The 15289-nt window shown below is 42.4% G+C and overlaps 1 protein-coding gene across 2 annotated transcripts; it reads left to right on the plus strand.

Moving 5' to 3' along the window:
* The first annotated feature begins 6 nt into the window (after positions 1–6).
* On the plus strand, positions 7–11995 carry Msl1 (MSL complex subunit 1). 2 transcript variants are annotated; one of them, XM_015495775.2, is made up of 9 exons: positions 7–786; positions 3714–3937; positions 5620–6002; positions 7918–7965; positions 8426–8490; positions 9856–9923; positions 10335–10459; positions 10626–10698; positions 11211–11995. In XM_015495775.2, exons 1-9 carry the CDS (start codon positions 622–624, stop codon positions 11299–11301), a joined length of 1242 nt encoding a protein of 413 aa, XP_015351261.2. In that variant the 5' UTR covers positions 7–621; the 3' UTR covers positions 11302–11995. The 2 variants fall into 2 exon arrangements, with proteins under 2 accessions (XP_015351261.2, XP_048648002.1); XM_048792045.1 differs by lacking the exon at positions 7918–7965.
* The last annotated feature ends 3294 nt before the right edge of the window (positions 11996–15289 follow it).

Here is a 15289-nt window from a genome sequence, read left to right on the forward strand (position 1 = left end):
TGCTCCGGACCAGCCTATGACCATGACGACTCCCGCAGCTGTTCAAGGCGGCCGCGGCCCTGCCGGCGGCAACCCTGAGCAGCGACTGGACTACGAGCGGCTGCGGCGCTGGGCGGGCCGGAGGACGAGCCCGGGGCGGCCGAAGCCCACTTCCTCCCCCGGCACCGTAAGCTCAAGGAGCCGGGACCCCCGCTGGCCTCCTCCCAGGGCGGGAGCCCCGCGCCTTCCCCGGCCGGCTGCGGCGGCAAGGGCCGGGGCTTGTTACTCCCGGCCGGGGCGGCCCCCGGGCAGCAGGAAGAGAGCTGGGGCGGTTCGGTGCCCTTGCCCTGTCCGCCCCCGGCCACCAAACAAGCCGGCACCGGGGGGGAGCCAGCCGCAGCCGGCGCTGGCTGCAGCCCCCGGCCCAAGTATCAGGCGGTGCTGCCCATTCAGACGGGCTCTCTCGTGGCGGCGGCCAAAGAGCCTACGCCCTGGGCTGGGGACAAGGGTGGGGCGGCTCCCCCAGCTGCCACCGCTTCGGACCCGGCGGGACCCCCACCACTACCTCTGCCCGGGCCGCCACCCCTCGCGCCCACCGCCACCGCCGGGACCCTGGCGGCCAGCGAGGGCAGATGGAAGAGTATGAGGAAGAGCCCTCTCGGGGGTGGCGGCGGCTCGGGAGCCTCCAGTCAGGCCGCCTGCCTCAAACAGATCCTTCTGCTGCAATTGGACCTCATCGAACAGCAGCAGCAGCAGCTGCAGGCCAAGGAAAAGGAGATCGAGGAGCTGAAGTCAGAGAGAGACACGGTACGGGAGGGGTTAACCTGCGTTCGGGACGAGGAGCAAGTTATGCGCATGCTCAGGGGAAGGGGTGCTGTAGAAGGCTAAGGTCCCCTGGGTTAGGGGGTAGAGGAGGTTGGCCACCAGCAAGGGAGTATCTTAGGTGCCGGGTCCTTGGGAGCCAGGCTCACAGACACGTTGGGTCAGAGAGAAGGGTTAAAGGGCAACCTCCCAGGGGGAGGGGGAGGGAAGGATTTGGGTGTCAAAGGGTTAATTTAAAATGACAACCCCAAACTTGTGGGAAAGGCATTTAGAGTGGGAAAACACCTGAATTGTGAGGGGTTAAAAATGAAAGGGTGGGGTGCAAATGTGATGTCTGTATGGAAGGGGTTAAATTAAAGAGCTATTGCGTTAGAAATTGTGGAGGAGAGGGACTTAGCAGCTGTTGCTCTAACCACTGCTGCAGCATCTTTAGACAGGAGGGTCAATGGCCTTTTAGCAAGCAGAGGGATAGAGGTGATTTACCTGGAATCTTATTTTAGCATTCTTAAATGATGTTATGAGAATCCCTGCCCTTGATTTCAGTTTTTTTTATATTTATTTTTTTAGTTGTAGGTGGACACAATATCTTTATTTCACTTTTTTTTAATGTTGTGCTGAGGATCGAACCCAGTGCCTCATGTGTGCTAGGCGAGCGTTCTACCACTGAGCCACAACCCCAGCCCCCAGACAGTTTTTAATAGGAATCTGAGTTATAAAACATGACCCATTGACCAGATCCCTTGTATAAGCATGGTGTTTGAAGCTGGAAGATTTTAAGACATCAGGGGAAAGTAAGCTTGTTCAGTATATTAAGTAGACACCCCCTTTGTGCATAAAATCCCTGTTTTAGAATCTTAACGTAGTTGGAAGTCGTTTATTATTTCTTTGTGCTTCTAAGGAGTGTGACTCCATAGGCTTGTTTTTTACTGCTGCAGTTAGTTAAGGACACCTAGGCAATAAACATATTCCTTCAGATATCAGGGGAGCTTGGGTGATGGGGTATTACTGTGTTAACATACCTTTAGCTGTCTAAAAATAAACATGGTTTCTACAATTGTGTTCAGGCTGCAGCAGTTTTCTCTCTCCTCTCTCTCTGTGGCGTTGTGTGCGCCAAGGGCTGAGCACGGGAGGAAAGGGCTATTCATTTTGTTTGCTTTTCAAATGAATCGCATCAGGCAGCTGTTTTATTGGAGAATGCATTCTGCAAGGTAGAATGAGAGCTGGGGCAGGTCTCATTAAAATATCTCATGATGTTGATTTGTGGAAGTTACTCAACATGGAGGTGGCAATGCTCAGCTACTGTACTGCAGTCCAGGGGTATGATGGTACTGTAATTACAACACATCATATCCTTACATGGGGAGGGGGTGGAAAGAGAAGGGCCAGTGAAGAAGAAATCAAGGAAATGTCACCCACAGACTGTGGTTAAGTAATGCTAAGGCTGTGAATCAAAACAGATATAAGGAGAAGAAATGAGAGTGTGGCTGACAAGGGGTCTCTCTGCTGATTGTTGGGGTTTCTGCTCAGTTCCTGAGGTAATAGCTCCTTTGGAGGCTTTCCTAAGCCGGGAAAGTGGGGTGAGTTAAGGATAGTGTCAGTCTGAACTTGGCATTGGAAGTTTCTGTTGTGTATTGCAGTCTGAGCATTGTTTAAGCTTTTTTTCTCTTATTTTAGTTGTTTGGCCTCTGTTGAAATCTATGTAACTGATGTAATGAAGGCAGCATTAATATCACTGTTTAACCCAGACACAATTCTTGTAATAGGGTGTAAGTAGCACAATGGGCACCTTTCTTAAAACTGAGTTTATGTGAAGTTTTGGATGACAATAGACTTCCATTTTCTGTGTATGTGATCCTTCCTTTTACTTAGAATTAAAGGGCTCTGATTTTAATAAGTATTTAGATAAGTAGGTATAATCTGTTTTCTGTTACTTAAAATGCAAAGCAATATGTATATGTTGTGTTTGAATTATTGAATGGAGTGTTCATAATTTTAGAAGTATCCCCCCAATGCATAAATACACCACTTACAAATAGCACTGCCATCCCTAGTGTCACTGTGGGAGCTCTTAATTCCTTCTCAATGCACTATTTGGACATCACCATTGTGTACAGAGTTCTGGAGTGGAAGTAGAGAGAATAGGGTTTAGACATCTTGGGACCTCTTAAAAGAACATAGGGCTGAGGGTGTAGATTAGTGGTAGAGTACTTACTTAATGTGTGCAAGACCATGAATTCAGTCCCCAGCACCATAGGGGGAAAAGGTAGAGAACATATATAAAGGGGCTGGGGATGTGGCTCAAGCGGTAGCGCGCTCGCCAGGCATGCGTGTGGCCGGGGTTCGATCCTCAGCACCACATACAAAGATGTTGTGTCCGCCGAAAACTAAAAAAAAAATAATAATAATAAATATTAAAATTATCTCCCTCTCTCCCTCCCTCCATGTTTAAAAAAAAAAAGAGAGAACATATATAAAGTAATTCTGGAAACTCTAAAACCGACTAGGAGCCACAAGGATAGCAGTACAAAGACTGTGCCATTAAAAGTCCTGCTGTGGCCCCTCCCAATGGAGAGGATCTTCTTTCAGACTTCCCCATACTTCTTCCCATCTAGATAAACCCCTAAAATTAAACAGTATAACTTGTCTTTTTTACTGCGTTTAAGGAAAACTATTCGGATTAATGTCTGCCAATTAAAAATAAGTTGAATAGGACTGGGATGTAGCTTAGTAGTAGAGTACTTGCCTAGTATGCCCAAGGCCTGGGTTCTATCCCCAGCATTGCCAAAAAAGACCTGGTTGAATCCATAGGGTCCAGAGAAAGGCAGAAGACTATGCTGATTCCTAAATGGGCCAAAGTGCCTGTGTTATTTTTTGTGTGTGTGCTAAATCTCCATTTTGCCACTCTCTTTTAGCTCCTTGCTCGGATTGAACGTATGGAAAGGCGGATGCAGCTGGTAAAGAAGGATAACGAGAAAGAAAGGCACAAGCTGTTTCAGGGCTATGAAACTGAAGAGAGAGAGGAAACAGAGCTATCTGAGAAAATTAAACTGGAGTGCCAGCCGGAGCTTTCCGAGACATCCCAGACTCTGCCTCCCAAGCCTTTCTCATGTGGGCGGAGTGGAAAGGGACACAAAAGGTGTGCTGATAACTTTTTTCTACTGTTTGGACCTGATGAGAACACTTGTTACCAGTGACTGAGAGTAGGGGATTGGGATTTATGAATTGGTTTTATAGGAGCCATAGCCTGAATTATGAAGTCTTCTATACTGAGAAATTGTCTTGAAACTTTTTTATGTAGGCTATAAAAGTCTGTTAGGAACACTTTGGTCACAGTAGTAATTACAGAATGCAGAGTACATCATAAAGAGAATGTGCAACAAATATGACAGCTGAGTTTCTTAAAGAAAACTGTAGTAGTTCAAGTTAAGAAGTATTAATACTTCTATTGTGTTAGGTGCTAGTAGACACAAAATATAGTGCATAGCAGGGTAGATACAGTGGCGCATGCCTGTAATCCCAGTGGCCCAGGAGGCTGAGGCAGGAGGATCGCGAGTTCAAAGCCAGCCTCAGCAACAGCGAGGCACTAAGCAACTCAGTGAGACCCTGTCTCTAAAAAAAGCACAAAATAAGGCTGGAGATATGGCTCAGTGATTGAGTGCCCCTGAGTTTAATCCCCAACACCAAAAAAACAAAAACAAAACAAAAACACACATAATTGTCTTTGGACTTAAATTAATCAGACTGTAAGGATAGGCAAAAAAATTTTGAAAACTCAGAATTCAAATTTGTTAAAATATGCAGATTTACAAAACTGATACAAACTAATTTTTTTAAGATTCAGGAATATTAAAGATTATTCTTAGTTAGAATTCTGAAACTTCGTAAGGAGCAGATGGATCTTAAAAAAGAAGTAAGGAATTTAGATTGGCAAAGAGGAAAAAGAGATGGCGTTCTGGAGATGTTCAGGGAGGGAGAGAGAGGTAGGAGAAAGAGAGCCAGCAGACAGCAAAGAAAAAATAAGAGATTGTAATCAACATGGTATATGATTGGGGGATAAAGTAATTATTTTATTTTTTGTACAGGGATTGAACCCAGGAGCACTTTACTACTGAATTACATCCCTAATTCTCTTTATTTATTTATTTCTCATGTAGCTGTCCAGACTGGCCTCAGACTTGCCATCCTGCCTTAAAGGCCTCCTGAATTACTGGGATTATAGGCATGTGCCACCATATCCAGCTGGGGGTTAAAATAGAGATTATATTAATCTGTAGTTGGAAGTAATGAAATAGTTGGCACAGAGTAATGGCACCAAACTTTGGCTATAGAACTTTGAATAAAATAAAAATGTTTTTTAATATAGTAAGCAATTCCAGGTGCAGTGATACTTGCCTGTAATCCCAGCAACTTGGGGGTTGAGACAGGAGGATCACAAAGTAGCCTAAGCAACTTAGTAAGTCCCTGTCTCAAAATAAAAAAAGGAAAGGGTTGAGGATGTAGCTAAGTAGTAGAGTATCCCTGTGTTTAATTCCCTAGTTCCTAAGGGTGAAAATTAGCAGAAAATAGGTACTATTAGATTCTTAAGTATGGAAACTAACTTGTTCAACAAGCACTTATTAAGGGCCTATTCAACATACTGTTTAGGTATGAGGCCATTTCTGCTCATGACTTCCAAATGAGCACCAGATATTTAGGTACATGATGGTACTCATTCTGGGTCAAGAGAAGAAACTCGTTGTCTTGTTCCAAAATGTAAATTAGGTCAGATTTTATTCAAGAGTCAATAAATTTTATCACATTTTCTTCCCTATCTATTAGGAAAACCCCATTTGGAAGTACAGAAAGAAAGACTCCTGTTAAAAAGCTGGCTCCTGAATTTTCAAAAGTCAAAACAAAAACTCCTAAGCACTCTCCCATTAAAGAGGAACCCTGTGGTTCCCTATCTGAAACTGTTTGTAAACGTGAATTGAGGAGCCAAGAAACCCCAGAAAAGCCCCGGTCTTCAGTGGACACCCCACCAAGACTCTCCACTCCCCAAAAGGGATCCAGCGCTCACCCTAAGGAGAAAGCCTTCTCAAGTGAGATAGAAGATTTGCCGTACCTTTCTACCACAGAAATGTATTTGTGTCGTTGGCACCAGCCTCCCCCATCACCGTTACCATTACGGGAATCCTCTCCAAAGAAGGAGGAGACTGTAGCAAGTAAGGCATAGAGAACACTTGCTCTTATACCCTAGTGGTGGCGGTCAAGCTAACAAGTGTGAAAATGCCTTTGGCATTTTTTAAAAAGTGCAATCAATAAAGCAGAGTTCTGTCAAGAATGAGTAAGTTAACAGCCAGAGACAGACACTGTGCAGGCATTGCAAATAGATGGAATTACAGCAAAATGTGCTCAATGTATTTGCCTGCTTACAACACTGGGAGATGTGTTTGCCAGTAAGTTGCTCATCACAAGAGCACCAGACTTGGGGGTGTAATCTCCGGCAACTTGCATGCCCTCTGAAAGAAGGGTTTTCTGTGCTGTGAAATGCATAGAACTTATACTTTGCCATGCACGACTGTTCCTGCAATTGATATTGTGTGAAACCTGGGAGGGTGGTCTTTGGGTGTTCTCAGGGGCCAATGGTAATTTATGGTTGGGGAGCCAGCTTGGGGTGGGGAATTTCACCTGGGCCTCCGCTCTAACTATATAAGCATTTATCTGTATCTCTATGTCCCGGTCTGGGGGGCAGGAGGAATCTGCCAAAGACCAACAGTCTTACTTTATCTTACTATACTTCACAAAGGTTCTAAAATGTGAAGAGTTTACTTGGATTGCAGTAGCCCATTGGTTGTTCATATATTTAAATAAAATGGTCTACAAACTATTTTTCAAACAATAAGGACTATCTTGGGATATCTGAGCTGCTTGGGGAGGGTGTGGGGTGTGGGACTTTGGTCTTCATTCCCCTTTTTTTGTTTTGTTTTGTTTTCTTTATGGCTTCCACACAGAGATGCTCCCCTATCTCCTACATCAACCAGTAACTGAAATGTGTCTTCAATCATGTGACATTAGTCTATGACAGTCGCTGTGGGTGCTCTGGGGTAATGGTGGGGAAAGCCTTCTTGGATAGAGCCTCAGCCCTGAGTTTCTACCACTGTGCCTTTCCCTAGCAGAGATGGGATGGGAATCCATTCCAATAAGTTGAGAGCATTCTCCAGGCTTTGTTTGGCTGCTCTGGTGACAAAATTAAGTGGGGAAGGTAGATTAATTACCTAATATTCATTAGGTCTCACACTTGAGTACATGAGATAGAGTAGGATCCTGATCTAGATTCAGATTTTTTTTTTGTTGGTTCAGTCAGTTGAACAGGTTTATCCTTAATGCTAACCTTTTTGCTGCCATGGCAATGCTGTGTAACAACTTAAGAGAAACCATGAAGCAACTTCCCATCCGGAATTGGGAAATGGCTTGGTCCAGAGCTATTCTGTGTGGCTGGCTGTTTTTGAAAACTTTGTCTGCCCTAGTACAGCAATTTCCAAACACCTCTGAGATTGTGGGCATTAACAATATGAAGGAGTATGATTGGAGAGATCCCAGTTCCTTGAGGAGCCTGAGTTATGAGTAAATGTGTGAATCTTTACTCTTGATGCCCCTATCTCAAGAGGAAGTCTCAATGGCTTGTTCTAAGGAAGCTAAAGTCTTTGTACATGTTGTTGAGGCTGGACCAGCAAGGTAGTTTGTTTGGAGGGAGGAGGGAGCTGTTGAAGAAGACTACATATGTAAGTTTTGAGAACACTGATCTTTTATTTGAAAAATAGGGTCAACTTTTACTCACCTGCCATGTTCTGAGTTTAAGGTTTGATATCCTTGGCCATCAACTGTTGCAGGGAAACCACCCTAAATAATGAAGAAAAGAAGTCGTCTCAGTGTAAAAAAAAAAGTGGTGGGCTTATTTTCTTTTCTTTTGTCTGTTGTTCCCTCTTCCCCTCCCCCAGAGAGAAATTCTCAAAAGAGCAACTCAAAAAACAAAATGGCTTCCTAGTGAGAACTTCAGTGATGATCCTTTCCTCCATTTTGGGTATGGGCTTTTTTTCTTTTTACACTGAGATGATTCTTCTTTCCTGCATTATTTAGGGTGTCTGATGCCATCAAGTGTTGCAGGAGAAACTTCAGTCTTGGCTGGTGAGTAGAATAGGAATTGTGATGGCTGGGCCTGGGGTGGGGGTTGGTGGGATGGTGGATGGTTGGGAGCTGCATTCCCCATCATTTGGATGTGGGAGAGTGAGATTCCTTGGTGTTTGATTGATTCGCTACCATAGACTTCAAAATGACAACAAATTTCAGTTGTTTTTCAGGAACTGCAATAGCATCCATTATATGAATTGTCAGGTATTGGCTTAGGGTTTTTTGTGATCCTGAGTTTGGCAGACTGCAATGGCATTTTAGGTTCTTTTATACCATAGCGAGGACACTGAATATGGCTTCAGGTGAGGCCATAGAATGGATTCCTATCACTTGGTAACCTTGTCTTATCTGGGGAGAGACCTCTTGTCCTAGTGAATAGTTGGAGGGTTGTATGACTCTGGATTTAAGGGTGGTTCCACCCCTCCTCTCTTTCTTTTTCTTTTTCTTTTTTTTTCAGTTCCTTCTTGGAGGGACCATTCTGTAGAGCCTCTAAGGGACCCAAATCCTTCAGACCTTCTAGAGGTAAGTACCTACCTAACAGTGATCAATGGGAGGGAGTAAGAAACTCAAGAGAATATAGGAATATTTAGCTGGGCATGGTAGCATGTAACTGTCATCCCAGCTACTCTTGAAACTGAGGCAGGAGGATTGCTTGAATCCCAGAGTTTGAGGCTCGCATGGGCAACATAGGAAGACCCTGTCTTTTAAAAAAAAAAAAAAAAAAAAAAAAGCTGGGCAGCACATAGCATGCCTGTAATCCCAGTGACTCAGAGGCTGAGGCTGGAGGATCACAAGTTCAAGGCTCACCACAGCAAGTTAACAAGACCCTATCTCAAAATAAAAAATAAAAAGAGGTAGAAATGTAGGTCAGTGGTAGAGTAGTACTGTGTTAAATTTGCAGGTGGCTCCCTACACACACACACACACACACAGGAAGTGTAACTTGAATATGTCATAGTACTATGGAATAGATTTAATAGAACTTTAAGGCCAGAAAGTCTAATTTCTTCGTTTTATACATGAGAAAACTGAAATCCAGAGTAGTTAAGTGATTATTAAAAAATAAGTAGCTAGGGGCTGGGGTTGTAGCTCAGTGGGAGAATGCTTGCCTAGCATGTGTGAGGCTCTGGGTTCTATTCTCGGCACCACATAGGAATAAATAAAAATAAAGTCCTATCAACAACTATATAAGTAGCTAGGTAGTGTCCAAAACAAAGTTAGATTTCATGCTAAAGAGGAAAGTGAGCATATTCAATTTAGCAACAAACTTATATATTCTGACTGGGCATGGTGGACACCTGTAATCCCAGCAGTTTGGGAAGCTGAGGTAGGAGGATCGTGAGTTCAAAGCAAGCTTCAATAAAAGCAAGGCACTAAGCAACTCAGTGAGACCCTGTCTCTAAATAAAATACAAAATAAGGCTGGGGATGTGGCTCAGTGGTCTGAGTGTCCTTGAGTTCAATCCCTGATAACCAAAAAATAATAATAATAATAATAAAAATTAAAAAATATATATATATCATACACACACACATGTATGTTAATTACAAGCTCATTTGACTCTTAAAATTTTAGTATTTTAAACTTAGACTCTTATAAAGAATGGTGGAGGGAGAGTTTATGGCAATATCAGGGGTGTTTCAGTTTGACCTAACTTTTACCTTGGAAAATTATGGGAATGATCTTGAAGTTCAGAGATTCTGAAAAGGTGAGGGTAGGGAGAGGAGTACATGTTTAATTGATCTGTTACCAAGAGATTCACATGATATCCCTAGAACTCACAGACTCAGGTAAAATATTTTACATTCCTGGAAGCTGGATGTTACTTAGTTAGTATATAAGGGTGACATGGTGATAAATAGTTTATCACTGTTGTTTCTTACACAGAATCTGGATGACAGTGTGTTTTCTAAGCGGCATGCAAAACTGGAGCTGGATGAAAAGAGAAGGAAAAGGTAAGGCCAGAAACACGCATTCTGTGAACAGTTCCACTCTAGGACACTGACCTTCCACTTCCATGCTGTGGAGAGTCCTGGAGCTCTTAACACTATTACATTACTAGCTTCCCAGATGGTTGAGTATTTTAGTTGGAAGTGGTAGTTGTAGGGTAAACAAGTTTGGCTTCTTTTTCTTCATTTATGCCCTTATTCTGTTCTGCTTTGTGTGGAACACCAACACGTGGCCTAGACTCCTAAACCTAAACAGCTCTTCCCTAAACAGGCAGTCAGTTCTCTTTACCTCACCTAAAGGAGTCAGCAAGGATCTTCCTAGCATCTGGATTGTGTGAGTTGCTTTTTTAGAGAAAATTTTGGGTAAGTAGTAATATTGGGTTTGTTTGTTTCTTTTGTTTGTCTGGTTTTCTACAGATGGGATATTCAGAGGATCAGGGAACAAAGAATTTTACAGCGACTGCAGCTCAGAATGTATAAAAAGAAAGGAATTCAGGAATCTGAGCCTGAGGTTACCTCATTTTTCCCTGAACCAGATGATGGTAAGTAAGTTCTGCCTATCTAAAAAAGTAGGTTTTTCAAAGGAGAAAAAAAAGGGTGCAAGGCTCCACATTGTCATGTTCTGTACTATATTTTGGAGCTGAGTATAGTTGCTAGACACTTGGCATCTTTGTCACTAATGAGGTCCCATTTGACTTTTTTCCATAGTTGAAAGTTTGATGATTACCCCCTTCTTGCCTGTTGTAGCATTTGGACGACCATTACCAAAATTAACTCCACAGTAAGTATGAAGATCTTTTCTCCCTCCCCTCTTAGGTGGCCTGTATCTCCTTTTCAGATGCATGGAAGCCTAGATAGAAGGTAGAACCAGGTGGCTTAGGGATAGCCATGATTCTTTGATAGAAATAAGGCTACTTGGACAAATAGCTTTTGCAGGGATAAAATTCCCAAGCCAGGAATAGGAGGATTGCTTTTTGAGTTAGAAATAGATTATTCTGTCTTTGTGTGTGTGTGTGTGTGTGTGTGTGTGTGTGTGATGCTGGGGATTGAACCCAGGGCCTTGTGCATGTGAGGCAAGCACTCTACCAACTGAGCTATATCCCCAGCCCTATTCTGTCACTTTAATGGTATACTGACTGTTGCTGTGGCTTTGAGGCAAGAAAGACACTCCAGACTTGGGACTCAGAATTCAGGGCTAAAAGTCTTGAGAGACATGATGTTTTTGGAATTAATATGGTGTCCACACTGAATCCTTTCTGGTCTTGCAAGTTGTTCCTTATCCCTTTTTGCCAGGAATTTTGAGCTGCCCTGGTTGGATGAGCGTAGCCGATGCAGGTTGGAGATCCAGAAGAAGCAAACGCCTCACCGGACGTGTAGGAAATAGCTGTGCTGACAAGAACCCTCTGTCTTCAGATAGTTGTAGCATGCCATTCCCAGAGAGTGGCAGAGACCTGTATATGTGACCTATGTCCTCATGTATGTTATCATCATTCTTTGATAATACCCTTCCATACTCCCTCAATTTTAGTTTTGTTTTCATCACTCTGATTTCCTAAAAACTCTCTTTCATTGGGCTAATTGTCAATTATGGAGGGTGATTGGGATTTTCTTTCCCTTTTTGGGGAAATGAGTTCTCAAGCTAAACCTATAGGATGGGTCTGCTTCTACACATCTGCCTATGTTAAAGGGGTACAAGGGCTCTCTTCATTAGACATGTGTAAGATGAAGCAATCCCTGCCTTTAGGAGCTGTCTGCCTGGCACTCTTCTTGCCCTCGCATACTCTCTGTATAGCTTGGGTGTAGTGGTTTTTACCCTAAAATAAAACAAAAAACCTCACCATGAGCATTAGGACCAGATGAGGAATAACAAGTGAAGTGATGAAGCAAGTCATCTTCACAGAGTAGGAAAAAGATTGGAGATTTGGTAGATGAATATCTGGAAAAGATAGTTGTTCTCTTAAAACTATTCTGTGATATAGCCATGTGGGAAGGGATATGTGACTGATTATTTTCTTAATTAATGGGTAACTAAAGTTCTTCCCCCACCCCTCAAAAAATAAAATCTTTGGAAAAGTGAATGGGAATGTTAGTTTCAGACAAGTTGCGGTGCTAAAAAGAAGCATTTGTCATTTGGGGGTGGCAAGCCAGAACCTGTATAGATGTCCTTGNGGGGGGGGGGGGGGGAGGGGGTGGAAATGTGTGCTTCCTTTGGCTGGCAAATGTCTAAATCTTGAAACAAACAGATGTACCTAATGAGCTTCTCCATTCACTTTGTAAAAATGCATTTGTATGTGTACCATCTTGGTCCCTTCCCCTGCCTCCGTTTTGTTAGAAAAATTTCAGGACAGCACTCCCAGGCCACTTTGGTCTCAGTGTACGATCCCTGTTAACTATCTGGAAGAAAAATAGAGACAAGACTTCTGGTCTTAAATATATAGGAATTGCCTTTCCTTAGTCTTCAGGACTATTGTGTGAAAACAAGTAGGGGTCTAATCTCCTAGAAGGTAGGGGCTTTTATCCATGAAGAGAATATGTCCCCAGATTATTAGCACTTTTAGAGGAGAAGCCAAGGTATGTAGGGTGTGTGGCCGGCCCATCAGTGGAGCATGAGAGAGAACGGGACACCATTGTGGGAAGAGAAGAAAAGTTCCTCAGGGGCCTCCCACTGCTAAAGCTTTTTGTGAAATGTTGATCTGTGCTCCCTGGGTTTGACTTTGAAAGAATTATTCCGGCAGCACATGTAGTATTCTTGGATGATCTTGCTGCTCTTATTTCTCTGTGTGTGTGTGTATGTGTGTGTGTGTGTGTGTGTGTGTGTGTGTGTCTATGGGTTTTCATTTGTAACTCCATCTGCTTAGGAGAGTGGGCTCTCTATACGGGAACCTGCTGCAAACTTCATTGCAGTAAGGATGTAGAGAGAAATAGGACTTACTCCACTAGGGGCTCTCATCTCACATCACACCTTAAGGAAAAGGAGATTTCTAGAAAAATTGGGCCAGATTTTCTTTGTTCTCCATTATTTTAATGTGGCAAGCTGTTTAGTAGTCCTTTTCTGACCTGTTATGTTCCTTTATAATGTGCCCCAAAGGAAGAAATACCCCAATCAGTGTGTCTTTACTTTGTTCCCTGATCCCTCTCAGTTTCTTCTTGATTTCAGCACTTGTCAGATTCCTAATTTTAGGGGTGAGTTAGGAAATTTAACCTTAATATTTCTGCCCTACACAGGGGACTCCTCAGATATTGAACTTTTGCTTGACTGAGAGGAATCCATGAGGTGCTATCTGGCCAGACTTAAGTGGATTCTATTTCCTTGGTTCTCCCTTTCTCTGAGGGCCTCTTATTTTATTGTCCCCTCTTCTAGATAATTCTCCTTTGATTTGAGTACTTTGAGGTTCCTTGACAAGGAGGTTGGAGCAAAGTTCCAAGGGTGAAATTACAGTGTGTTAAGAGTGAGGGGAAAATTTGTCTTATTTTTCCCTACATGGGATACAACACTGTGAAATTCAATCTTCAACTGAAGGCCCTGCAATTCTCCTAAAACATAGTTTTTTGTTTCCTTCTTTAACGAGGTTTAAGCTAGCGTTAATAAATTAAAAAGAGAAATTGCTTGTCTGTCCACTTCAGCTTTGTTTTACGCCCATTTCATATTGTTGTCTGTGTTGTAATTCATACTTTTGATACCATTTCTGATGTGTAAAATTGGTTGTCTTGTAAATATCTTATAAAGAGTTCAATTGTAAATAAACTATTGTGGCTGTTAATTTTTGAACTTCTGCTTCAATTTATTAGGTTTGTTGAAAAATTCTGCTTGTATATTTAAAAGATGGGAAAAAGAATCCATTTCCACAACAAAATAGAATAACATAATTTTCCCTTTTATATAATGTACTCCTTTCCATTTGTGTAGAGTGCAATGTTTGTTTCATCCCTCTGTTGAGTGCTTCCTTATACATAACTGGCAATTTTAAAAACGAGATTGTAGGATACTTGATGCCCAATGTCTACAATAATAAAATCTCATAACTGGAAATATTTTATAGGTCATCTAGTCTGACCCTTAATACATGATTTCTCTTGGACAACATTCCATACAAATGAATCCAGCTCTGCTTCAACCCAATATCTTTCCTAGGCAACCCCTATTGGGTCCTCTCTATTCCTGCAGGAATTCTCTTCTCACTTGAGAAAATCCTACTGTAATTTGCTGAAAACAAAAATAACACCTAACTTCCTGTTGCTTGAACCCACTGGTTCTTGCTTTGCCTTTGAGGGTGATGAAAAAAAGTTAATCCCTTCTTTTCCTTAGAGTCCATCTAATAGTTAAGATGGCTATGGCTATCCTAAGTCTTCTCTTCATGGTAAACATTTAGAAATCTTACAATTGTTCCTCAAAAGAAAGAAATTCAGAATTTTCAGTTCCTTCTGGATGAGTGAACAGTTTACCCATGTCCATTTTTTGAAATTTATTTTTTAGTTTTAGGTAGACACAATATCTTTTTTATTTTTAGGTGGTGCTGAGGATAGAACCCAGTGTCTCATGCAAGCTAGGCGAGCACTGTACCACTGAGCCACAACCCCAGCACCCTGCCATGCCCATTTGAAAACTGAATTTGGACCAAATAACTGAAAGGACAAAATGACAGACTTCCCTTTCCTTATTAGACATATCCTTATTTGCATTAATTTAGCTTATGATCAATAAATTCTCCAGGTCTTTTTCTGTAACTTATTAAATCGTACATCCTCCATTTTGAACTCAGGCAGTTGGATTTTTGGAGCTGGATTTACAAATTGTTACATTTGGCCACCTAGACAGATGGTTTTTGGCCACCAGTTAAGATTGTTTGGATCCTAATTCTGTTTCAGAAGTCCTTCGTGGCGGGGGCGGGGGCGCATGCCTGTAATCCCAGCAGCTCCGGAGGCTGAGACCTGAGGATCCCAGGTTCAAAGCCAGCTTCAGCAACAGCGAGGTGCTAAGCAACTCAGTGAGACCCTATCTCTAAATAAAATACAAAACAGGGCTGGGGGTGTGGCTTAGTGGTCGAGTACCCCTGAATTCAATTTCTAATATCCCCCATCCCCCCAAAAAAGAAGGCATTCGTAATTCCTTCTAGTTTCATACTGTCTATAAATTTGATACGCATAAGGATCCTTAACTATGATTTACAAAAATATTAGCAAAGAATTTGTGCTATATCAGTGACTTTATTTGTTCGTTATATAATCTTAATGTCAACTCCCCTAGGTACAATAAATAACTTGGCTCCTGCACCTTGTATATCCTTATTATGGTCTAAGAAAATATAATTTTTTTCATTGCTGACAAACGCCTTGCTAAAATCAAAGCATTCCCGTTTGGTAACCCTGAACTA

This window comes from Marmota marmota, unplaced genomic scaffold (genome assembly GCF_001458135.2).
Source record: "Marmota marmota marmota unplaced genomic scaffold, marMar, whole genome shotgun sequence".
NCBI classification, from domain to species: Eukaryota; Metazoa; Chordata; class Mammalia; order Rodentia; family Sciuridae; genus Marmota; species Marmota marmota.